The sequence below is a fragment of the Onychomys torridus genome, chromosome 22, assembly GCF_903995425.1.
Source record: "Onychomys torridus chromosome 22, mOncTor1.1, whole genome shotgun sequence".
NCBI classification, from domain to species: domain Eukaryota; kingdom Metazoa; phylum Chordata; class Mammalia; order Rodentia; family Cricetidae; genus Onychomys; species Onychomys torridus.
The window spans coordinates 30,591,775-30,617,391 of record NC_050464.1 but is presented as its reverse complement, the minus strand read 5'-3'; the positions used below and the strand labels follow the sequence as shown (position 1 = coordinate 30,617,391).

At 52.1% G+C, this 25,617-nt stretch overlaps 1 protein-coding gene across 1 annotated transcript; it reads left to right on the top strand.

Moving 5' to 3' along the window:
- The first annotated feature begins 1,884 nt into the window (after positions 1–1,884).
- Positions 1,885–25,093, top strand: Hvcn1 (hydrogen voltage gated channel 1). Its single transcript, XM_036171650.1, has 4 exons — positions 1,885–1,939; positions 2,289–2,425; positions 7,796–7,928; positions 24,812–25,093. The coding sequence occupies exons 3-4, from the start codon at positions 7,908–7,910 to the stop codon at positions 25,091–25,093; spliced, it is 303 nt and encodes a 100-aa protein (XP_036027543.1). The 5' UTR covers positions 1,885–1,939; positions 2,289–2,425; positions 7,796–7,907.
- The last annotated feature ends 524 nt before the right edge of the window (positions 25,094–25,617 follow it).

Sequence of the window (25,617 nt, the reverse complement as noted above, 5' to 3'; positions counted from 1 at the left end):
GAGACGCCGCCAGACGCCGCCATGAGTACCAGCATGTAAGATACTGGTAAGCCACGAGCCACGTGGCAACTTATAGATTCATAGAAGTGGGTTAATTCAAGATAGAAGAACAGTTAGCAAGATGCCTGCCACGGCCATACAGTTTATAAGAAATATGTTTACTTGGTTGGATCTGAGCGGCTGCGGGACTGGCGGCGGGTGAGAGATTTGTCCTGACCGTGGGCCAGGCAGGAAAACTCTAGCTATATTTTTGTTTGTTTGTTTTTGTTTCGAGACAGGGTTTCTCTGTGTAGTTTGGGTGCCTGTTCTGAATCTCACTCTGTAGCCCAGGCTGGCCTCGAACTCACAGAGATCCGCCTGGCTCTGCCTCCCGAGTGCTGGGATTACAGGTGTGTGCCACCACCGCCGGGCGGGACCTGGATCTTTTACAGCAGCACCTACCACAGGTGTCAACACCCAGTTACTAATTTATATGGTGTTCTGGTTTCATCTCTGTTTCTGTCACAAAGACCCTGACAAAAAACCTCACAATTCCAGTCATATTAAACCCCCCATGCCCGCAATCAAGAGTAGAGAGACTAAGTCATGAATCCTGCTTGCTTCCTTGCCTCAGCTAGCTTTCTCCTCTCCCACATGCACAGGACTCCTGCCAAGGGGCCGCCGCCGCCCACAATGGGCTGGGTCTTCCACACCAGCTAACAGTTAAGAATCCCCTCCAGCAGGGCCGTGGTGGCACACACCTTTAGTCCCAGCACTCGGGAGGCAGAGCCAGGCGGATCTCTGTGAGTTCGAGGCCAGCCTGGGCTACGGAGTGAGCGCCAGGAAAAGGCGCAAAGCTGCACAGGGAAACCCTGTCTTAAAAAACAAAACAACAAAAATCCCCTCCAGACGCGCTCACAGACAACCTGATCTAGAAGTTTGGAGACTCTTCCCAGGGGGATTCTAGGTCCCTGTAAAGCTGAGGCCTAAAGGGAATCCAGCAGGGACTCCACCAGAGAGGCCAGAGGCTGAGGCTGAGCAGCCGGAGCCGCCTCCTGTCTGGACTGTTGGTAATGCTATTACTATTAAACAAGTGTTGTAGATGACCCGCTTAATTAGGCTGAATCGACATATTGGTTGTTTGAAGCTGAAGTCACTGGAACTGTAAGGGGGAAAAAATAAAATAAATAAATAAATAAATAAAAAGGCTTTTAGGGTCTTATACCCAGGAGCCATGGAGGGCTGGAGCTCTGGAGAACCTGGAGCATGGCTTCCATTTGGGCTGCAGTGGGTCTGAATAAGCATGCTAGGAAACCCACTCCTTCCTGAGTGTCAACCCCCCCCCCCATACATCTCTTAGTGATACCCCCCATACACCAAGCAGGCTCACATACAACATCTCAGTTGTATGTGATACCCCAGTTACCCCGCCCCTAGCCCAGACAGCATGGGTGCGACCATTCCTTCCCCAGCTTACAATGCGTTTCTCCTGGCCTGACTTTTCTTGGGACTGTCTCCCTGGGCACAAAATCTTTTCTCTTTGATCTGCTCCTGTATCAATTTTTTTTCTCCCTGAAATCCAGCTAGGGAGTGTATCTCCTCCAGGAAGCACAGAGGCTTTGGAGGAGGGAGGGAGGAGGTGGTCCTTGGGGAGGCCCACGGGGTTAGGGGAGCCAAAGCCAGGAGCCTTGCAAAGGAGTCCCAAGCCCTGTGCATTCCCTGGTCTTTGTCATTGGACAGCTGGGGCCTCTCAGCTGTGTGGGAGCGCACTGGTGCCTCCATACCCGCCCCCCCCCCCCCCCCGCCCCCCCTGGAGTTTGCAGCAAGTTAGGGCAGCTGTGGAAACTCCCGCCACACCACACCCCCCAGGACATGGGACCGCCCCCTGGGCTCTGCGGAGCAGGGGTGTGCGCGAGTCTCTGCCCTGGAAGGAAAAGAAAGCTCAGCAGATTGCAGTCAGGTAATGAGGATGGGGCTGGGGCAGGCCGGGGGGCTCCCTCCGCTCTTCCCTCCAGCCTCAGCCATATCTCAGGCTGGGGGTGTCCTGCTCTGCAAAAAAGCGGCAGCTGCGGACCGGCCTGGGGGCCTGCAGGGAGGAAGGAAGCCCTGGCCACCCTCCATTCTCGTGATTCGCCGCTGCTCCTAGGCCGGACCTTTGTCCATCCTGGCTGAGGCCTGGCTAGAGGTGTTGGGGGGAACCAGGCGCCGCCGTAGGGTGACTGAGGTCCCGTGCTGCTTTGTGGACTGTGACTGCCCACCCCGCTATCCTCCCCGGGGAATGGGGCACTGACAAGCACTTCCTCTCCTAGTGGGTGTTACCAGGATCCACCGCCCTAGCTCCGACAGACACCCACACACCGGTGGAGGAGATAACAGTGTCTGTCCCCCCTCTTGAAGGTGGACAGAGCCAGCCAAGGAGGCGCAGCCCAACTCAGCAAGCCAGCAGGTGGGTGTGAAGCCCTATGCCCTGTCCCCTCCCCATCCCAGAGTCCCCCACCGCTACTCCAGGGAGACAGCAGAAGGGGAGGGCGTCGGGGTAGTGAGCCAGCCCACCGGTGCATCCTAGATGAGGAATCCCAGTTTAGCAGCACCTGCTGGGAACGACTTGAACCCCATCAGTGGCGTTCAGGGGTGCCAAGGAAGAAGAAGGGGGTGGGTGGGCTGAGGCCAGGGTGTGCTATAAGATGGAGAGCAGCCTGCATCACCCTCATGTCCCCACCTTTACCTAGTACCTATGCCCACTGGGTGCAGGGCTCTATACACCTTCGCTGTGGGGCTGTGCCTCTCTGTGTCTGGGTCTCCTTTTCTCCCTCCATGGCATCCCGAGTGGTGCCTACCTCCCAGGACTGCTGAGATAATTGGGGGAGCCTTTCCCCCCCCCCCACCCCATCTAGTATAGGGTCTCTACACTTCACCTTGCCCCTCTGAAAGCACTTTGCCTCCCCGTCAGTTCCCTTCAGGTTGGTGGGGACTCTCCAAGCTTTGCAGTGTTTCCTGACCGCCCACCAGCAGCTTGAGGTTTCTTGAGTAAGGCAGAGTCTGGAGACAGCAACTTCTGCCTCCAGGGCTCCCCTGGCAGAAAGGCTGGTCAAGGCAGGGTTTGAAAATCTCCATGTTAAGACTTACCCAATTCCAGAGCTTCCTTTGGCCCACAACCCTCCCTTGACCGTGGTTTAGCAAGAAGGAGGAAGCCCGGGCTGTTGGTGTCCCCAAACTTCCTTTCCCAGCCTCTCCATCCTGTGCCTGGGGTTTCTGTCATCTCAAACTCCCACTCCAGCTAGGCCAGCCACAAGTTCTGTGATTTCCAAGTCCAGACCTCCACTCTCCTTGCTTCCTCTCTGTGATGTCCCCACAATGTGACTCTCATCCCCCTAACTCCTCAGCATTTCTCACAAGCTGGGAGCCATGGTAGATCCCCCATCCCACCCTCCTTCCCACACTTTATCTTCTTCTGTTTTTTTTTTTTTTTTTTTGAGCTGAGGATCGAACCCAGGGCCTTGTACTTGCCAGGCAAGCGCTCTACCACTGAGACAAATCCCCAACCTATCTTCTTTTCTTTTTTTCTTTCTTTCTTTTTTTTCTTTTCTTTTCTTTTCTTTTTTTTCTTTTTCTTTTTTTTTTTTTTTTTTTTTTGGTCTTTTTGAGGCAGGATTTCTCTGTGTGTGGTTTTGGTGCCTGTCCCAGAACTCACTGTAGCTCAGGCTGGCCTCGAACTCACAGAGATCCACCTGCCTCTGCCTCCTGAGTGCTGGGATTAAAGGCGTGCACCACCCTACCCCACAATTTATCTTTTTGGTTTTTGGTTTTTGGATTTTGGTTTTTCAAGACAGGGTTTCTCTGTGTAGCTTTGCACCTTTCCTGGTGCCTAGCGCGGAGGAAATGCTCTAATGGCCCCATATCTTTGCAAGCAATGAGCACAGACTTGGGTCACATTTATCAGTCCTGGTTGCTCAATGGCCTGCTTTCTCCACCTCTACCAGACCCCAGTGTGTCCTTCCTCCCCGAGTGTGCGGCTTTCAGCTTCTCCCATGCAGGGTTTTGAGGGTGGGTCACACCATAAGCTAGAACACTGCTGCCCATGGATTTGCCGGGGAGTCCTTTGGGATAGTTTCGGAAACACAGCGGTCAAGTCTAGGATGTAGCCGTTACTAGATGTCTGTCTAGGTCACGTCTCTGCAGCCATGGTGAGGTTTCTCCGTAGCCACTCAGGCATTAGGTTTTTACCATTTTTATTTGTTCAGGCTAGTTTATTGTGGAAGACATGGAGTTTGAAACCCTCTGTCAGATCTGGAGAGGTGGCTCAGAGGTTACGAGCCCTGGCTGCTCTTCCAGAGGTCCCGAGTTCAATCCCCAGCAACCACATGGTGGGTCACAAACATCTGTAATAGGATCTGATGCTCTCTTCTGGCATGTAGGTATACATGCAGAACATTCATACGTAAAATATAAATAAATGCATTTTTAAAAAGAAAGGTCTTCACAAGGCCAATGTTTTTCTGTATGTGAGTTAGTTTTGTTTCTTTGAAAACAAAGGGAATCTCAAGGTTTCTTTGGCTTCCCTTTGACCTACATGGGAGTTGATTGTGTGTTTTGTTCTTCGAGACAGAGTTTCTCTGTGTAACAGCCATGCCTGGCTGTCCTGGATCTCGATCTGTAGACCAGGCTGGCCTCAAACTCACAGAGATCCGCCTGGCTCTGCCTTCCCAAGTGCTTGGATTAGAGGTGTGCACCACCATGCCCAGCAGGTTTGTTTGTTTATCTACACTTTGTGTGTGTGTGCATGTGTGCGCATGTGTGCGCGTGTGTGCGCGTGTGTGCGTGTGTGTGCGTGTGTGTGTGTGTGTGTGTGTGTGTGTGTGTGTGTGTTTGACACAGTGTACATGTGGAGGTCAGAGGACAACTTGCCAGAGTTGCTTTTTCTTCTGGGGACCCAACTCAGGTTGTCAGGCTTGGCGGCAAGGTCCTGTACTAGCTAGCGCATCTCGCTGGCCTTTCATCTGCGGTTGTGAAGACTGCATTTGAGCCCTGCCCCTGTTTGTGCAGGAGCACGTGGCTGAACTCCACTGTCGCCCAAGCTGCTGCAACTCTTGACAGCCCTTTGGACTGCAGAGCCCAGAAGAGAAGAAAAGGGGCTCGGGGGAGAGTCAGTTTTTGGAGGGGTTATGTCTTCGAATATTTTTCTCAAACTGATGACGCTTTGTTTTTGTGGCTAGAAAAAAATAACTCGGGAGTGGTGGGGAGATAGCTCAGTTGGCAAAGTGCTTGGCGTGCCAGCTGAGGACCTGAGTCTGACCCTGGTTCTTATATAAAAAGCTGTCGGTGATGCTACATGTCTAGAATCCCAGCTCTGGGAGGTAGAGACAAGACTGACCCGTGGGCTCATGAGCAGCCAGGCCCACTGAATTGCTTAGCTCCAAGTTCAGTGAGAGAGCTTGTCACAAAGCAATCAGGTGGAGAGAGATTGAGAAAGACGCCCGATATTGGCCTGGCACACATTCAGGAAAATGTACAGACTCACACAATGCAAGGTGTGTAGCGTTACCCAGTAGGTTTCTGGGATGGGAAGGGGGTGCACAACAGCCATTGTGACCACCGGCAGCCTCGCCTGCATTCCCACGGTGGAGTACCGGGCATCAGAGTGAGCACCTCCTTCTAGAGCGAGCTGCCACAGTGTGGTCCCCCGGGACTGTGAATGTCCTCGGTTTGTAGCAGGAACTATACATTTGGTGGTTTAAAAAAGTCCCATCTATTATCTCACAGTTCTGTGGGTCACAAGCCTAAGGCAGTTTCCATGGTCTAAACGGAGAGGCCTCCAAGCCCTTCCTCAGAGGCTCCAGGTGAGTCTTTGTGCCTTTCCTGGAGCTTGCTCTGTAGACCAGGCTGGCCTCGAACTCACAGAGATCCGCCTGGCTCTGCCTCCTGAGTGCTGGGATTACAGGCGTGCGCCACTGCCGCCTGGCACTCACCAGTTTTTAAGAGTGCACACAGCATGCACAAGCCTCCATTGTGGCAGCCACTCAGCATCTTCAGGCTTCTCTCTGCTGGCGGCTCCATCACGCTCACACCTCTGCTTCTTAGGCAGACCCTCCTGATGACAGCATGTCCACCTGGGCAGTCTCCTGTTGCACACTCGAGTGTAATCACAGTGTACACATGAAGTGACCAACTCCTGGGTTCGAGGGGAAAGGGCCCGGCTTCTCGGGGGACACTCTGTCATGTACCTACTCCACCCTAAAAGGAAATAAGAATGGTTCTGTTGGGTTGGGGATTTAGCTCAGTGGTAGAGCGCTTGGGTTCTGGGTTCGAGCCTCAGCTCAAAAAAAAAAAAAAATGGTCTGAGAGAGGAGCGCGTCACTCACATGTGGGTAGGAAGAGAGTGAAGGGGCGGTCTGCACACCCCTTCCGTGTGAAGAAAGGTCACGTCCCAGGAGGTCACAGAGATGCTGGTCAGAGCAGACGCTTCTGGGAAGGAGGCGCAGGGTAGAGACAGGCTCACCAGCAGATAGCTGTCTGTATGGTTTAAAGTTTTACTATATGCCTCTGTCACCTATGTTAAAAATAATTTTGAAAAATCACACATAGTCATTCCAGAACCAAAGAGAAAGCAAAGAGCTACCAATGCCCAAAGTTTTCCTTTAAAAGGCGGGCCAGGACCTGGAAAGATGGCTTAGGGCTGGAGTACATTCTACCCTTGCGGAAGACCTAAGTTTGTTTCCCAGCACCCATACTGAGCAGCTGACAACCACATGGAACTCCAATTTCAGGGGACCTTCTGTCTGGCCTATGAGGGCACTTGAATTCACATACACAATCCCACACCCATCCCACCCCCACACACACATGCTTTATAAGTCTTAAAAGAAAATTATTTGTTGGGGGTGGTGGTGCACACCTTTAATTTTGTGCTGGGGAGGCAGAGGCAGGTGGATCTCTGTGAGTTCAAGGCCAGCCTGGTCTACAGATCGAGATCCAGGCCAGCCAGGGCTACGTTACAAGCTTGTCTCAGAATTTCTCTTCAAACTACGTGTGTGTGTGTGTGTGTGTGTGTGTGTGTGTGTGTGTGTGTGTGTGTGTACACCATAGAACACGTGTGGAGGCCAGAGGGTAGCCTGTGGGAGTCTGTTCTCTCCTTCCACCATGTGGTGGAAGGTCCCAGGGACTGAACTCAAATTGTCAGATATGGTGGCAAGCACTTTTTATCTGCTGACACAACTCACTATCTCAGATTGCCTTTTTTGTTTTTGTTTGTTTGTTTTTGGAGACAGGGTTTCTCTGTGTTGCTCTGGCTGTCCTGGAACTTGCTCTGTTTGAGGCTGGCCTCGAACTCACAGAGATCCACCTGCCCTCTGCCTCCAGAGTGCTGGGATTAAAGGTGTGTGCCACCACTGCCCAACCTAATTTTCCTTTTTAGTTTTGAGACAGGGACTCACTATGCATTCCAGGCTAGCCTTGAACTCATAATCCCCCCGCTTCAGCCTCCTGAATGCCAGGTTACAGATATACCACCATGCCAGGCTCAGCATCCAAGATGTTGAATTTAGCAGACTGCCCTTAGTGTAGTGTTTTCAGGGCTCATCAACACTGTAGCGGCTGCTAGTGTTTCCTTTTTGACGACTAGCTAGTATTCCACTATGTGGCCCTTTATCCACTCCCCCATGGATGGACAATGGTTGGTTCTCCTCACTGGCCACAGTGATTACTCTGTGCCTCTCACAGATGCCTGAAAGTGATCCAGCACTCAAGCTGGTGTTCATTAATATTTTGTCTGTCTTCCTGGATCGTACCCCTCCAACACATTTTGTGACCTCCTTTTCAGACGCTGTTCACACTGACCTGTGAAGACAGATTGCGAAGTGCACACTTGGTGACCGCAGGGTGACAGGTCAGCCGCCAGTTCTCTCATTGTTGGATCCGGAGACGACAGGAAAATGACGTCCAATGACCAAAAGGTAAATCGTGTCTGAAGGTTCCTGCTGCGAGAGGAGAATCCTGCGGACGTTTCTCGAAGGTCAGAGAGAAACCCCAGCGTAAGGTGCAGTCACGAAGGAGAAACTGCTACCGGGTTTCACAGAGCCCAGCGCCAGCGGAGCCAGGCTCCACCATGCACACCCTGACTTCTAGTTGACGCACCATGATGTCAGAGCCTGGCTGGCTGGGGCAATCCTATAATCCCAGTACTCAGGAGGTCGAGTGAGAAGGTCAGGGTCAAGAGTTCAAAGTCACCCTCGGCTACACAGTTCGAGACCAGCCAGAACTGGCTCCATGAGGCAAGGCAAGGCAAGGATTCCTTGATGTCCAGCTGCGAGAAATCTCAGATTTGCTGCTGTGGGTAGTTACGGGGAGGAGTGGGCTCAGTATCATTGCTGGGCTCTTGGGGAAGGTTCTTGGCCTCCAGCAAGGCAGGGGTCTGCTACCTACAGCTAGTGGGATGATAATGTCCTCCCACTAGTGAGATGGGGGACATGAGGTGGCAAGAGGCAGGTGACATGGTAGGGGTGATGGTGATGCTGGCCCAGGGTCTCGCTTTGGTTTGCTTGGGTGTTTTTGTGCTAATGACCATGAACATTGATGTAGGCAGAGGTGTGTTCCAAGAGGAAGCAGCCACAGCTGAAGTTAGGATGGGGTCCAGGCAGGTGAGTCTGGGGATCTGAATGAAGCTGGACAGTTGCAGGGATTAAATTATTATTATTGTTTTGTTTTGTTTTTTCTTTTTCTTTCTTTTTTGTATGTGGAGCTGAGGATCGAACCCAGGGCCTTGTGCTTGCTAGGCAAGCGCTCTACCACTGAGCTAAATCCCCAACCTCTTGTTTTGTTTTTTCAAGACAGGGTTTCTCTGTACCTTTGGAGGCTGTCCTGGACTAGCTCTGTAGACCAGGCTGGCCTCGAACTCACAGAGATCCACCTGCCTCTGCCTCCCGAGTGCTGGGATTACAGGCGTGCACCACCACCGCCCGGCTTGCAGGGATTAAATTATAAGGTACTGAAGACTGTCACAAGCCTGTGTCAGGGTGTGGGGCCAGCAGGGGAAGTGGACACTGGAATGCAGAACCCAGCTAGGACACACCTTGGGGGAACTGGAGCCAGGTGGGGCATGCTGTCGTCACAGAGGGGCTGTCTCCATTGTTGATGAGCTGGCTAGGACCCCTTGTGGCAGACTGACCCTTGTTTGGTCAGAGAGCATGCTCCTGCCATGGCTGAATCTGGCCTGGTACACCATGCTTGGGAATGCTTGCATGAAGAGTTTGCCTTTATGGCCTAGATTTTTTTTTTTTTTTTTTTTTTGAGACAGGGTTTCTCTGTGTAGCTTTCCTGGAACTCGCTTTGAAGACCAGGCTAGCTTCCAACTCACAGAGATCCACCTGCCTCTGCTTCCCGAGTGCTGGAATTAAAGGCGTGTGCCACCACCACCTGGCCTAGATTTTTAATTATGCTTATTTATATATTTGTGTGTCTCTGTGTGTGTGTGTGTGTTCTCATGTGTACTGTACTATGGTATATTTGTGGCCGCCCAACTTGAAGGAATCCATTCTCTTTCCACCATGTGGGTCCCAGGGATCAAACTAAGGTCATCATGCTTGGTGGCAGGTACTGTACCTGCTGAACCATGTTGCTGGCCCCCTGGCCCTCCTAGGTTTTGAGAACACAGGCCTGGGGGGCAGAGGGGGTAAGTGTGCATCACTGCACAGACCTGATCGGCAGTTCAGCTGAGATGGGCTTGGCCACCTGTCTGGACACTGACCTGAGAGTCCCTTTTTCCTTCTTCCTTTCCCTGCTCCTCAGTTTGCCATTCAGGGAAATGGGGGCAGTAACATTAGCCCACAGAGGTACAGTGATAAATATACCTAATAGTGGTCTGTAGCATTAGCAGGGTACCCGGGGACAGCTGCTACTTACGTCGCAGGCTGCCGACTCCATGATGGGACAAGCAGGGGTTGTGACCCATCTGCTGACCTTATTCCACAGTTCAGATGAATACACGTGCCTGGCCATCTGCAGGGCTTGGAAGCCAGGTGCGCAGAGTCGAGGGTGGAGTAACCCACTGGCTCACTTCCTCTGGAGGCACTGAGCTTGGCTGTGGCCTGTGGTGCTCAGCTTCGCTGCACTTATGGTGTACTCAAGAGCTCTGAGTGTGTGACCACGGTATGCCAGGTGATACCGGGTGTGGCTCAGTCGTGGAGGTTTCTCTGGTGTACATGAGGCCCTGGGTTCCATTCCCAGCACCGCAGGCATGTTTCCTGGTCATTCCAACATGCAGCTGGCCCTCTCTGTGGAACTGTTGGTGGCACTGTGGGGACACAAGCCTTGAGAGCCTCCTTCCCTGCTGGGAAGCGCCACTCAGATAAAGCCAGCTCCTTGACCATGGCATAGAGAAAAATTTCAGGACAAGTCAGACTGAAACATAGGTAGTGAGTTTATTAAGTATTTAGACAGATAGACGTATAGAAGGACACAGACACAGCCTTAAGGCACAGGTTTCAGCTCCTTGTGGGAGATACACTTGGGTATCTTTCATAGCTGCATATTAAAAAAGGAGGGGGGGCTGGAGAGATGGCTTAGCGGTTAAGAGCACAGACTGTTCTTCCAGAAGTCCTGAGTTCAATCCCCAGTACCCACATGGCAGCTCACAACTGTCTGGAGCTCCAAGATCTAATACCCTCACACATGCAGGCAAAACATCAATGCACATAAAATAAAAATAAACAGTTTTAAAAAATGGGGTGCACTCTAGGCTGAGGGATGCGACCATGCGCTAATCCAGGAGGCTCGAAGTCACACACGCCCCAGCCCTGAGCGCTCACAGTTCACTTGTCCTTGACGTTCATGGTCAAGGCGTCTTCAGGACAGCACACATTGTCCCTGTGGGTCATCTTTGCTCTGTCAGCTGCGTTGAAGTTTTTCTCAGGTAGCTGGAGACACAGCCTGGATGACAGAGAGCGGCTTATTTTCCTTTTGCATGTCCCCTTCGTGTTCCTTGGCTCAATTCAGGAGGGAGCAGCAAGGAGGGATCTGAGGCCTCTCCTCTGTGAATGCCATGGCTGAAGTGTCACCCCACATTGGTCCCCAGGTGACAGCACACGGCTTCTAGATGGAGAACTTGCCCGTTCTCTGTTTGTGAAAAGCCCAGCCTGTGGTACCGAGTGATGTGGTGTGGCTGGTGTAGCAAGCTTTAAATCTGTCTCCCATTCCCTACCGTCGTCCTCTCTGTCCTCTAGGGAAAGGACACTTCCTGTTTGGACAGGGTGGCCATCAGCCCTTTAGAAATGCAGTGGAGAGGGTGGACAGTCGGAGGGATCCCACCTCGGGTGATGTGTCAGAGTGTGCCAGGGTAAGGCATGACAATTCCTTTGTCTGGAGAACCTCTGTCCCCGGCCCCCACCAGCATGGGCTTCAGCAGCCCTGGGCCACATTCTCAGTGAGACATGTAGGAAGCAAGGCACATTCCACTGGGCAGCTGGATTACAGCCCAGCTCTATTTCTCCCTAGCTGTGTGACTTCTAGTAAGTCTCTTGGCCTCTCTGTTCTTGGTTTTGGCCTAGGTAAATGAGGCCAAATTGGACCCATATGGTATGGATGCATTGTTCTGGGCAATTCTGTATAGAGCTCCTGAGTTAGCGGATGTTCTAGAGTTGGGAAGGATACACACCATCATCCCATTCTTGTATGAAAGTCCTTGTCCCATACAGCCCCCAAGCAGCTCATCCCTGACCCTCCAGGTGAGTGAGGAGCATAGCTCTAGACCTGGGTCACCAGTACCTCCCCCACACACCTGAGCCAGTCAGCCGCAGAGGGGTTGTTTTTGCAAACCTCAAACTTCCTCCCCACCCTCAAGAAGGAAAGATTTCAACGCCTATTTACAGACTTCCCTGATTTTATAAATAGGCATTCCTCAGAACACGGAGCCGGTGTGGGGGGTGGGGCAGGTGGGCTCACAGCACCCTGCCTCTCACTGGGAGATACTTGCTGCCCAGGTGTGTTCACGGCACTGTCCCTGAGTCTGGAGCCTGTGGTCCTGTCGGGCCTGGAAGGTACGGTGTGAGCAGGAACCCGTGCAGCCAGCACCCTGGGGTGTTCAGTCAGGTGTGAGGGTGACAAGAGATGCAGGAGTGTATGATGGGGGGCGGGCTGGCCAGCACCCCTGAGCTGGGACGCTTGGAAGGAACCTAAAAGAGGAAAGGAGCTAGAGGGTAGTGTGAGAGGGGTTACGTATTCCAGGCCAGAGGAAGCCGCTTGTGCAAAGGCCCTGGGGCCAGACCAACCTGCCTAGTACAAAGGCTGAATGGAGGCAGTATGGCTAAGCAGGAAGAGGCAGGGCAGAGCTGCAGCAGGAGGAAGAACGGGGAGCCCAGGGGAGGGGGCCTGTTCTTCACCATTTAGAGGAGTAGGGAGCCAAAGACGTTTTAAGCAAAGGACTATGGCAGGGGTCCCCAACACCATCTCGTGTTCAGTGCCTCGTTGGCAAGGCTGCAAGAAAGCAGACATGTACCACGGGTTAAGCCAGCCAAGGGGAAGGCATTGGGCTGAGACGGCAGGAAGCTGGCCACACGCAACAGACTCCCTCCCTGGGGTTACACAGGGCACGCTGTTTCCTCCAGCAATGAGCTGTGACAGGATACAAGGTGTTCAGGACCAGAGAAGCCCGTTAGACACCAGACCACACCTACAGGGGTTTTAGTTTTATGAGACAGTCTGGAGTTTTCAATCCCCCTGCTTCTGTCTCCTGAGAGCAAGGATCCCAGGTGTGCATTAGCGGGCTCAGTCCTATGAGGAAGATGATCCCTTGGGGATCCCCCCCCAGGGGGCAGTCACAAAGCCCTGTGGCTAAAAGGACAGCAGGGGGTCACGTAAAGGAGGCTGCTTTCTATAGGAAGGAGGGGTGGAATGCCCAAGTTCTGAGATGCCAGGAGACTGAAAGGCAGGCAGGTCATCTGAGGATAGCAACTGCCAGCCACTAAGCTCTCTCTGTTCGGTACAGATGGAGACAGGTTCTGTAGCCCTCTTGCTGCAGGTGGGAAAATGGGCATGGGGCCAGGGAGATGGCACAGGTGTGGAAGGTGAGTTCCAGTTCAGAATCCTCATAGAAATTGGGTGTGTTGGTGCATGCTGGAATCTCAGGGCTAGGAGGAAGGGGAGAGGGCAGATTGCTGGGGCTCACTGGCTGGGCAGTCTAGCCTGGGCACTCTAAGTTCAGGGAGAAAGCCTTTTGGGGGAGGGAGTGAACAGTACTTGACACCTCAGGTTGACATCTGGCTTTCACACGTGTGCACGCATGTGTGTGTGTGTGTGTGTGTGTGTGTGTGTGTGTGTGTGTGTGTGTCTGTGCGCGCGCACATGCACATATATGGATGCGGGGTGGGCAGCACAATGAGATCACATTTTAAAAAAGGACTAAAGCCAGGCAGTGGTGGCGCACGCCTTCAATCCCAGCACTCAGGAGGCAGAGGCAGGTGAATCTCCGTGAGTTCGAGGCCAGCCTGGTCTACAGAGCTAGTCCAGGACAGGCTCCAAAGCTACACAGAGAAACCCTGTCTCAAAACAAAATAAACAAATAAAAGAAGGACTAAAGAAATAGTGAGGTACCTCCTTCAAAGCATTCCTCTCCAGGGGCCCCTTTTCAAGACCTGTCTCCCACCACTGACTTGTGACCTATGACTATAGGCCAGTGTCCTCGTCTCCCCTGGCCTGTTTCCTCTCCTATGGAATGCAGAAATTGTTCCTCCTGCTCCGCCTACTTCTCAGGATTATGGGAGAGCAAGTGGGGTGGCCTGTGTGTCCCAGCAGAAGGGACTGGCTGGAGGTGGCTTCAGCTCCCCTTGGCTTGTGGAACCCCTGCCTCTGTCATCATGTGACCCGGTCCTCTGGGTCTCTTCTGCTCCTCAGGACACTGGCTGCTAACATCCAGAGTGAGTCCATCTCAGTATCTTAGTGATATTGTCAGCAGAGACCCAAATTCCAAAGAAGGCCACTTCCTGTTGCTCCAGAGGGGCCCTGAAGTTCAACCCATTAATGCTCTGGGCAGGGGACCACTAGCTGCCTGGGTCCTCTTGACCCTGTATTCTAGAACATGGTCTCTGAGTTCACACAGCCCTGGGGCTGAGCCTGACTCCGCCATCTTCCCCACACAGAGACCCTCAATGCTAGCCTGGGCTACCATGGGAGGGAAATCAAGTGTGGACTTGTGAGATATATATATATATATAAAACATGATAAATGGGCGTGGATGGTGGTGGATGGCGGATGCTGCTGCTGTAGGGTCTTGTGGCGTTCTGGGTCGAGGATTGTGGTCAATAAGCAAATCAAGGCCCCCAGAGTATGAGAGGGAACAGGGACATGGGGCAGGCTCTTGGGAACAGGGACTTGGGAGTTGGCCGTGTTTCTTAAAAAGCACCCTTTTCTGTGGTGTTGGAGGCCATTCTGCAGGGAGGTACGGACTTTCCGCTCCGACAGGTGGCGGTTTAGCCCCTGTGAACACAGACAGCCTCAGGAGACGTGTATAGGTCTCCATTGACGGTTTCCCAGGTGAGTCACTTGTCTGGTGCGGCACCTGTGGTCACACAGTGGCTTGGAGGGACAGCTCCCTGGTTCCATTATGTGCTCAATTTGTTCATTACATTTTTATGGAGCCCTTCCCCAGGGTACAGGGGCACAGTGAAATGACACCATGTGGTAGCAGCTAGTGGTGGAGGGGACAGCTGGGGAAGGGACATCTAGGTCCAAGACTGGGATGATATCCAGGGTAAGATGGGTCCCAGTCCTGAGCCAGTGAATTTGTTTGTTGTTGTTGTTGTTTTGGGTTGTTTGTTTGTTTGAGACAGGGTTTCTCTGTGTAGTTTTGGAGCCTGTCCTGGAACTCACTCTATAGACCAGGCTGGCGTCGAACTCACAGAGATCCGCCTGTCTCTGCCTCCCGAGTGCTAGGATTAAAGGTGTGCGCCACCCCTGCCCGGCTCAGTGAGTCATTCTTTAGGACCACAGGAGACTCTGGAGCTGCAGCGTGGCAGAGGCAGGGAGGACAAAGGAGACCCAGGAAGCGAGGTGACAATTCTTCTGTAACAGTGTGGGTGGGACAGTGGGGAAGATGGGACCCAGCCTGGCTGTGCTGAGCGTGGGGACCTGCTGTGTTGGAGAGTGGAGCAGGGTCAGGCCAGAGTCAGTGGCCGTAGCAGGGACACATGAGCTGGGATTTGTTAGGCGACATATCGGACAGGGACAGTGGGAGGGTCCCTAGCCGGATCTTCAGTTCTCAACTTGGGCACGGTGGCGGTGATGCTGTGGCCCCAGAGGAGCAGATCTGGTGAGGAAGTGAGTGAGCTGAGTTTGGGCCACAGCAGGCACGCTACTGAGATGGCGGCAGCTCAGACCAGGCTGGGGACTTGAACAGGAGCAGCACTGAACACAGGGCTGGAGGGACCACCGGAAGTGGAGGGACCACCGGAAGTGGAGAGGCCCCAGCCTGCCAAGGTCAGGGTTAGGCTGCCAAGGAAGCCAGGCATGGGAGACTAAGCAAGGAGAGGAGAGCAGGGAAAGGCTGTCCAGAAAAATGGGGTCAGCCATTGGGGTAATGATTGACAGGTCAGAACCTGGTGGGCTGAACTTTTGTGAGTGTGTGTGTGTGTGTGTGTGTGTGTGTGTGTGTTTACACACACTCTTACACAGGTGCAGGTAGAGGCCAGAGGTCAACCTTGGATGTTACATGCTGTTCCTCAGGAGCCATCTACCATTTATTTGTTTGTTTGTGAGCAAGAGCCTCTAGCTGGCCTGGAACTCACCTTTAGGACTATAGACTCATGCCAGCATGCCCAGCTTTTAATTTTTTTAATATTTTATTTCTATTCTTAACATTCTGTGTATGTATGTGGGTATGTGCACATGAGTGCAGATGCCGGAAGAGGGTGTCAGATCCCCTGAGGCTGGAGCTACCAGCAGTTCTGAGCTGCCTGGCTTGGGGGCCGGAAGTTGAGCCTCTGCAAGAGCAGACCTTGCTCTTAACTGGTGAGCTATCTCTTTCTCTCCAGCTGCTGTGCCCAGCGTTTATGGGGGTGCTGGGTATCGAACTCGGGTCCTTACACTTGCACATCTCTGCAGCCCTGGCCTGGGCTTTGCTATAGGAAGGTGACCTCAGGGTGAGGAACACCAGGTCAGAGAAGAATGTGGAGAGCTGGGGCTCCCGTGGAGACGTGGCTGCAGGGTGTCCACGCCAGTCCCTCCACTATAAAACCCACTAGTCAGAGTAGCACAGCCCTAGGCCCATGTGACAGGATCTTCAACTGCGGGGGACCAGGTGGAGCAGGGCAGAAATGATTTTCCACACTGGTGACACAGACTTGCCATTAAGGTCCACAGGAGCCTGGCCTGGGCAGGTGTTCAGCGGGTGTCCCAGAGCCCATCTTTCTAGGTTTGTGAGAGGCCCGCGGTGACGGAAAGGGCCGTGGTCAGCCCTTTTCTGGAAGTTTCCTGCTTCTGACATGACAGTCTTGACTTAAAACCAGAATTCTTTTTTTTTTTGCTCCGTTGGACGCCCACAAGTATTTTCATTCCAAGTCACGTCTTGACTGGTCAAAAGGTTTCCGAGAGAAAACTTGCCTCTCCTGTGATGTGTGGTTTTGGTCCTGAGAAGGGGGAGACTCGGGCAGATGTCACAGTGGGCTCAGGGCACACAGACCCTCCTTTGGGGTGCTTCCACTATAGTTAGTACAAAGGGGAGGGTTCTGAGGGAGTGTAGAAAGCGGACGGCGAGGCTGTGGACCTGGGAGAGGAATCTGCCTTTGGCTCAGGGTCCGAGGAATTGGCATGGCAGCCCACTGAGTCTTCAGGCATGAGGAAGAATAGACCAAAGTCAGACTGAGGCAAGGAGCAGCCAGGTTGCAGGGCTCTGAGGGGGGTCGTGTGAGGCTGCAGGGGTGGGGGGGGCATGCTGCTGGAAACAGAGAGGCTGGGCCACACAGGGCCGGTGCCCACCATGTGAAGGGGCATGGAGGCTTCCCTCGGACTTTAGTTGGAGAGCACAAAGGAGCAGTTACAGGGGTGAAGAGGGCCGTGACAGGGCCGAAGTGAGACCTGCTCAGGCCTGGGTAGAGAAGGGGAAAGCCAGGCATCACTAGGAGGCCAGGCAGCCTTGTGGGCCACAGAGGACAGAGGTGTAGACTAGAATGATAAGCTAGGAAGATGGGGTGCAGGCCTCTGTGGCTGGGACACGCGATGGGGCTGCTCCCAGGAGGCCACACCCTGTCTCAAGCTTTCTTTGGGCCTCCTGACCCTTGAAGACATCTGAAACCTGCAGCTTCTGAGGGACCCAGATAATAGGGGTGGTGGGGCAGCGAGGCAGCCTGGGGTTTAGATGCCTGTAGAGCCTCAGCTTCCACACTCCATGTCAGCCACACCTCAGCTCTGACAATGGGTCTGCCCCCCCAGGCCCCTCCCACCCACCCCCACCCACAGCACTTAGCTAGAAAATGTTGGGGCCGTGGAAGATGTTTGTTGACCAAATGCCTGGAAACGTAAGGCCACACAGAACCCAGAAGAGTGTGTGGACAGGGGGCAGGACATGCCCTGTTTCCCTAGTCTGCTCCCACGTGCACAAACTGTGTTGCTAAGGATAGACCCCAGGGCCTAGAGGGCTAGGCAAGCACTCTAATCATTGTGCTTACATGCCTTTGTCCATTCTCTGGTACCGCCCTCCTGCTTCGAGTCCATTGTGTTTTAGTCCACACCCTATCAAAGGTGACTATTTTTTCATCCATGTCAACTGTACCTTTTCATTTGTTGGTTTGTTTGTGTACGGGCCTGGGTGTGCGTGTGCCACTGAACACATGCAGAGGGCTTACAAGGAGGTAGTTCCCTTCTTCCACCATGGGAATGCCGGGAATCGAACTTGGATCATCCCACTCGGGAATGAGCCCCTGACTCACCAAGCCATGTTGCCAACCTCAGCCATTATTATTATTATTATTATTATTATTATTATTATTATTATTTTAATCTCCCTGTCATCTTTTGGTACCACAGGTGCCCCTACGGCAGAATACTTGTTAGCGTTCCCGAGGCTCCGTTTGTTCTTTTTACTTTCTGCCAACTGATACTTTTGCACTTAAATGTTTGTGTATGTGTGTGTGTGTGTGTGTGTGTGTGTGTCGGGGTGAATGCAGGTGTATTCATACCACAGTGCGCGTGTGGAGGCCAGAAGACAGCCTGCCGCCTCCTTCCTTGATACAGGGTCTCTTGCTCCTCAGTGGGCACACCAAATTTCCGGGGATTGTCTCTACTCCCGCTTGTGTTAGGAATGTGGGGAGGCCCAACATGTGATGCCCTGCATGGCCCTAGGAGGGCTCTGGGCAACTAAGCTCAGGTCCTCAGGCTTGCAGGGCAGGCACTCAGCGAGAGACCACTGGGCCATCCCCCAGCGCTCCCACTGGTATTTCCTGTTGCTCTGTCTTTAAGGTCACTAGTTGTTTCTTCTTGCGTCTTGGTATTTTGTCTTTGATTTTTGGCAGGGTCTTGTGTAGATCATCCTGGCTTAGAACTTGCTATGTAGCCAAGGCTGGCCTTGAACTCCTGATCTTCCTGCCTCTACCTCAAATGCTGTATTATGGCCATTCACTACTATACTGGCCCTTAAGCCCGTTCATTGAGTTTTTTTTCTTCATTCGTGTATGTGTGTGTGTGTGTGTGTGTGTGTGTGTGTGTGTGTGTGTGTGTTGAGATTCATTCATATATTTTCTGTTGAGATTATTTCCCCATGAACTGGTTTTATATATAAATATATATATTGAGGGGTTGGGGATTTAGCTCAGTGGTAGAGCACTCGCCTAGCAAGCACAAGGCCCTGGGTTCGATCCTCAGCTCCAAAATATACATATATATTGAGATAGGGTTTCTTTGTGTAGCCCTGGCTGTCCTAGAACTCACTCTGTAGACCAGGCTGGCCTCAAACTCAAAGATCCCCCTGCCTCTGCCTCCGCCTCCCGAGTGCTGGGATTGAAGGCGTGCGCCACCACCTCCCAGTGAACTGTTTTTGTTTTTATAGTGCTGGAAATTGAACCTAGGGCCTCACAGGAGCTGAGCAAGTGCTTTTCTACTGATCTGTAGCCCCCAGCCTTCTTTTTACTGTTTTGAGACAGTGTCTTGCTATGTAGTCCAGGCTGGTCTCAAATCTGCAATCCTCTGCCTCAGCTTTACATTTACTTATTTGGGTATGAAGGGACACACACATACCACAGCCTATGTATGAAGGTCAGAGGATGCCTTATGGGGATCAGTTCTCACCTTCTATCAGGTGGGTCCCGAGGATTGAACTCAGGTCGTCAGGCTTAGGGGCAAGCTCTTTTATCCACTGAATCCTCTCGCTGGCCCCCGGGTGATCTTTTCAAGGCTCATTTTTGGCTTGTTTGTTGGGAAGAGTCTGTTGGATACAGTTTGCCGTTTTTCTGGAGTTCCCGCTGAAGGCTTGGGGTTGTGAAGAATTCTCTCCTGGCTGTTTGGAAACAGACCACCCTCACCCAGCCTGGAGACATCTCTGCAGCCCTTTAGTCCCTCACATGTCCCTGAGAGGTGTTTTGTTTCCCCAAGTTACATTTTACCTCACAGTGTCGGTGGCAGACATGTAGGGTCCAGCAAAAGTGCATTTTTGTGTCTTCTTCTCCTTGCTCCAAGATTCCAGAGGAAGGAGGGAGCTACAGTCTTCCTAGGCTCCTGTCTCCTCATCTAGAAAGCTCCTCCAGTTCTGCCCTCCAGGCAGAAAGTGGGATGGAGGGCTCCATTCCTTTCTCGGGAGCACTGTGTGTTTTGTTTGGTGTCCTGACCACGAGGAAGTAGGGAGAGCAGCAGTTACTGTAGCAATGCCAGGAGTTGGAATCCATTCTTCAGGCCTTACACTCCTGCTTAGACTTCTACATCTTCTTTAAACAACATTTAAAGTACACATATTCACTTATTGGTGTGTGTGGCAGTGTGCCTGTGGTGATCCAAGGTAAGTGTGAGTTCTCTCCACCACGTGGCTTCTAGGAGTTGAATTCAGGGTTGGTGACTAATACCTGAATCTGCTGAACCATCTTGCTGATCCTACAGTGAACTTTTAACATGTTGATTTACTTAAAATCTTTTAAAAATTAGCCAGATGTGGTAGCACACACTTTTAATCCCAGGACTCCGGAGGCAGGCGGATCTCTGTGAGTTCGAGGCCAGCTTGCACTATGAAGAGAGTTCCAAGACAGCCAGTGCTATACAGAAAAACCCTGTCACAAAAGCAAACAAACCCAAAACAATTCTTTTAGCGATGTATTTACTTTATGTGTTGGGGTATTTTACTTGTATGTATGTCTGTGCACTATGTGCATACCCGGTGCCTGAAGAAGCTAAAAGAGGCCACCAGACCCTCCAGAACTGGAATTATAGACAGTTGTGAGCCATTATGTGGGTAATGAGACTTGAACCCAAGACCTCTGGAAGAGCAACGAGTACCTGTAACACTTGAGCCATGGCTCCAGCCCCAAAGAACAACTTTTTTTTTTTTGGTATGTGGAGCTGAGGATCGAACCCAGGGCCTTGTGCTTGCTAGACAAGCGCTCTACCACTGAGCTAAATCTCCAACCAAGAACTTCTTTAAAGTTACATGTGCATGTGCATATCTGTGTGTGGGTATGTGCTTGTGAGTGCAGGTACCTATGGAGTCCAGAAGAAGGCGTCAGATCCCCTGGAGCTGGAGTTACAGATGGTTGCATTGCTGTGTGGGTGCTGGGAACTGAGCTTGGCCCTCCCAAGGACAGCATTTGCATTGACCACTAAGCCATTTCGCCAGCTCCATTTGTTGATCTTTGAGACAGAGTCTCACTTTCTGTAGCCCAGGCTGGCCTGGAACTCACAGAGATCCGCTTGCCTCTGCCTCTTGAATGCTGGGATTAAAGGCATGCGCCGCCGCCGCCGCCGCCGCCGCCGCCGCCGCCGCCGCCACCGCCGCCGCCACCACCACCACCCGGCTTCTCCAGCTTTTATTTCCCCTTGTCTGCTAGGCATGGAACCCAGGGCCTTAGGCCTACTGGGTAAACACGGTTCTACTGAATCACACCTCTTGCTACACTGAAAAGATGTCTAAAGATCTGGTTGTGGACACCAGAGATGGCTCAGTGGGGCACACGAGGACTTGAGTTTGAACCCCCAGCATCTATAGAGAAGCAGTGTGACTGTGGACTCCTGTAACGTCAATGCTGGTGGAGGCAGAGGCAGGAGATACCTGGGGCTTGCTGGCTGCCAGCCTAACTTGAGCTTGTGAGAGACCCTGTCTCTAGGAAATAAGGTGGGGACTGAAAGAGCATGACAGTTGATACCACTCTGGCCTGTGCATACGTGTGTGTGTGTGTGTGTGTGTGTGTGTGTGTGTGTGTGTGTGTGTGTGTGAGAGAGAGAGAGAGAGAGAGAGAGAGAGAGAGAGAGAGAGATCTATACATCTCACAGTTCACAGTTCTGGCCACATTAAAATTTGTTTTGTTTTTATTATTTTTACTTATGTGTGTGCGTTGGTATGGTGTATTTGCACATGAGTCCAGGTACCAGCATCAGACCCACCAGGAGCAGGAGTTATAGGCAGTTGTAAGTCACCTGACATGGGTTCTGGGAACTAAAGCCAGGTGCTCTGGAAAAGCAGGAAGTGCTCTTAATTGCTGAGCAGATCTGGCCCTCTGCCACATTTCTGTGTCCACCTAGTCACCGAACAAACACCGCAGTACTGTAGAGTGTACCCTGGGCAGGGCACTGTTCAAGGTACTGAACGTGCAGCTGTACAAGATGGCAGACATCTTACCTGTCCCAGAGCTGAGAGCAAAGTGGGGGGCTGGGGGGGGGGCAAGCAGAGACTCAACAGGCAAGTGAGTGCCATGTCATCATGTGTCTCAGCAGCAGGCAAACACAGCCTGACATGGTTGCCAGCAGCCAGAGAGTCCACCCCACCCCAACCAGGCACCTCCCCTCAGGCAAAGCCAGATAGGATGTAGTAGGAGACATCCCCAATGAGCCTGAGCAAAGCAAATCCCAGCACTCGGGGGGCAGAGCCAGGCGGATCTCTGTGAGTTCAAGGCCAGTCTGGTCTACAGAGTGAGTTCCAGGACAGCCAGGGCTACACAGAGAAACCTTGTCTCAAAAGCCAAATAAACAAACAAACAAATAAATAAATAAACAAACTTTAAAGGTTAACTTACTAATTTTCTTGAAGAATTCCCTTTTTTTAATGGAACCATAACGTGATACAGGTGTCATATCTGTGGGTATCAGCATGCATGTGTAGAGGTCAAAGGACAACCTAGGAATCAGTTCTCGCCTTCACTGCTTCTGTACCTGCTGGGTGTGTCTTCCTTGCTTGAAATCATAAGTTGAAGCTGGGCATGGTGGCTCATGTCTTTAATCCCAGCACTCAGAGGCAGAGGCAGGTGAGTTTCAGGACAGCCAGAAATACATAGAGAAACCCTGTCTCAAAAAAAGAAAGACAAGGCCAGGCGTTGGTGGCATACCACATCTTTAATCCCAGCACTCAGGAGGCAGAGGCAGAGGCAGAGGCAGGTGGATCTTTGTGAGTTCGAGGCCAGCCTGGTCTCCAAAGTGAGTTCCAGGAGAGGTGCAAAGCTACACAGAGAAACCCTGTCTCAAAAAACAAACCAAAAAAAAAAAAAACAAAAAAGACAAAAGAAAGGAGTCATAAGGTGATTTTGAGGTTCAGTAGAGAGTCTGGAATGAGTGAAGAGCGTTAATATGCTGAAACTCGGGGTCACAACACGTGGCCCAAAGTGAACGTTTTGTATTCTTAACATCCTTGTTTGAAATGTCTTCAGGAAAGCATGTGTGCAGGTGATCTTTGCTTGATCAGTGGCATTGAAATTTCCCGAGGCTCAGTTAGCAGGAGAGGCAGCCTGGATCCCAGGGGGCGGGGCTTCATCTTCTTATCTCCTATTAATTTCCCGATTCTCTTTCCTGCCTCAACATAACTTCAATGATGCAATAAAGACACAGAAGCCAGGGTGGGGAAGGAGTGGAGCCAGGGGATAAGCCGAACCTCTCAGAAGAAGTGAGCTCGGAGAAGCCTCCCCAAGAGCATGAATGATGGGCAGGATACCAGCAAGAGGGACTCTGGCTTCTGTGTCTTTATTGCATCAAGAGGGACTCGGTGTGGTGGAGAACCACAGGAGAGCTTTTAGGCAAAGGCATGCCATGGTCTCATTGTATGTTAGTTCTCTGTAGTTCCATAGAAGGGGCCGTGGCTAGAGGCTGCTGCCGTACTGCAGGCAGAGATGGACGGGAATGATGTTGGGACTAGAGATGCCCGGAGTGGGGCCTGTTCAGATCAGAGTCTAAAGGCAGAACCTTCAGAATTGCCTGTGTGGATTATATGCTTTAGTGGTTAACTCCGAGTCACCAATGATGCCTCCACGACATCACATTAAGGAAAGGAATAAAAGCACTTCCCCTTCTTTTAGCCAAGAGTGAGTCCAGATTTGAATTCCTCCACTACATACATGTTCCTCTGCGGGGAACCTGTGTCTGCCTGATGAAGGTTGTCTTGGGCGTTTGTCTGTCCCTGAGTGTGACTGTGTGTGATGGTGCCTTCTGTGTGTCTGTTCCCCACAAAGCGTCCCTCTGTCTTTATTGAGCAGCACTGGAAGCCATCATACAGGGGAGGGATGGGGTACTTGACAGGGCTCTTACCCCAAACTGTACAAGGATCATGTCACTGCCTTCCACTGATCCCAACTGACCCACACAACTACTGTAGTGTAAACAATGGCTTATCAACCAATTTCCACAAACGGATATCCATTTTAGAAGGTTGCTTCAACCTCTGTGTTTGCTGCTTACAGAAACAACACACACACACTGTTCCAGGACAGGGGCAGTGAAGAGTACATGATTTAGGATTACAGCTATGTGTTAGCTTAGGCTGTAAAAGTTGGTTACACAGGAAGTCCAAAGCAAATAAGGTTGGTTACCACTTTTTTTTTTTTCTCGAGACAGGGTATCTCTGTGTAGCCCTGGCCATCCTGGAACTCACTCTGTAGACCAGGCTGGCTTCAACTCACAGAGATCCACTTGCCTCTGCCTCCCCAGTGCTGGATTAAAGGCGTGGGCTGCCGCCGCCCCCACCATCACCACCACCACTGCCTGGCTTGCAACATTGTTCTCTTAGAGGTAGATTAAACAGCCTGAGTACACAGCAAGATAGCTTTATCTATTATTTATTTATTTATTTATTTATTTATTTATTTATTTATTTATTTATTTATTTGTGTGTGTGTGTGTGTGTGTGTGTGTGTGTGTGTGTGTGTGTGTGTGTGATAGGGTCTTACTATGTAGCCTGGGCTAGCCTTGAACTCCTCATCATCCTTGCCTCTACCCCTCAAGGGCTGGGATTACAGGTGTGTGCCATGCTGGCTAATCCTGGGAGAACTCCCCTTTCCACCGGCCTGGCCAGGCCAGGCCTGTGGAGTGTAGGGTTGGCGTCTGTGAGTCTCTGTGAAACTGGACTTTTACTTTTGGATGCTTCCTCCACGGCCCTCACCCGCTCTCAATTTGTCTGTGTGTGCAGGGCTCTTCTCGAATCCACACTGGGCCTCTTGATGAGACTGGGCTGTAGTTGGTGACTGCCTGTCAGACCACAAGGACATGTCTGGTGGGATTGGGGTTTCCTGTTGCCTCATATACAGAGATACTAGAGTCTAAAAATAAGTGCCCCCCCTCCAAATCTGACTCTTTTGACCTGGGCTAGGGTACTCTGAGCACCCGAGGGCCTGGTTTGGGCCTCCGCTCCCCATCACAGCTATGGGAACCTCAAGTGATTGCTCTGTCCCACCCGTCCAGGTCACTCGCAGAGCCAAGGTGGCTCCTGCCAAGAGGATGAGCAGGTTCCTGAAGCACTTCACCGTGGTCGGGGACGACTACCACACGTGGAACATCAACTACAAGAAGTGGGAGAATGAGGAGGAGGAGGAGGAGCCGGCCCCCACGCCAGCAGAGGGGGAAGGCAGTGCCATGGGCACAGATGCTGAGGCTGGCCCAGTCCCCGCACCCAGGCCGACCCTGGACTTCAGGAACAGGCTGAGGAAGCTCTTCAGTTCCCACAGGTTTCAGGTAGGAGGCTGACATCACGAGGTCTCCAGGGTGGGAGCCCCCGTCTGCCGTGTCCACCCGTGCATCCTACCACATGCCATGCTCTGTGGTCTGGCCTGTGTTGGCAGCAGGGGAGGCGAGGTAATAAAGCGAAAGAAGGTTAAAGGTCCTTCCGTGGCCTGTCCCTCCGGAGGGTGATGGCTTGGGCATGACCAAGGAGGACATGTGGACGCATACTGCAACTTTGACTTGAGTGACAGACCAGACAGGGAAGGTGCCAGTGGTGTGTGTGATGCCAGGTAGCCGAACCGTCCAGAATGCGCACAGCCGGGCAGACAGATGGGAGGCCGTGGGAGGGAGGAAAGAATGGAGGGGGTGGCTGCTTGAGAGAGATGGGATTTCCTTGGGGGGGGGGGCGGAAATACACTGGAGCCAGACCGTGGTGGCGGCCCTACAACCTGGAGACTGTACCCAATGTCACAGAGCTTTATAGCAACCTATGAATGGTTACTTCACACTAGTTATTTCCAAGTACACTATGAGAGAAGCATTCATTC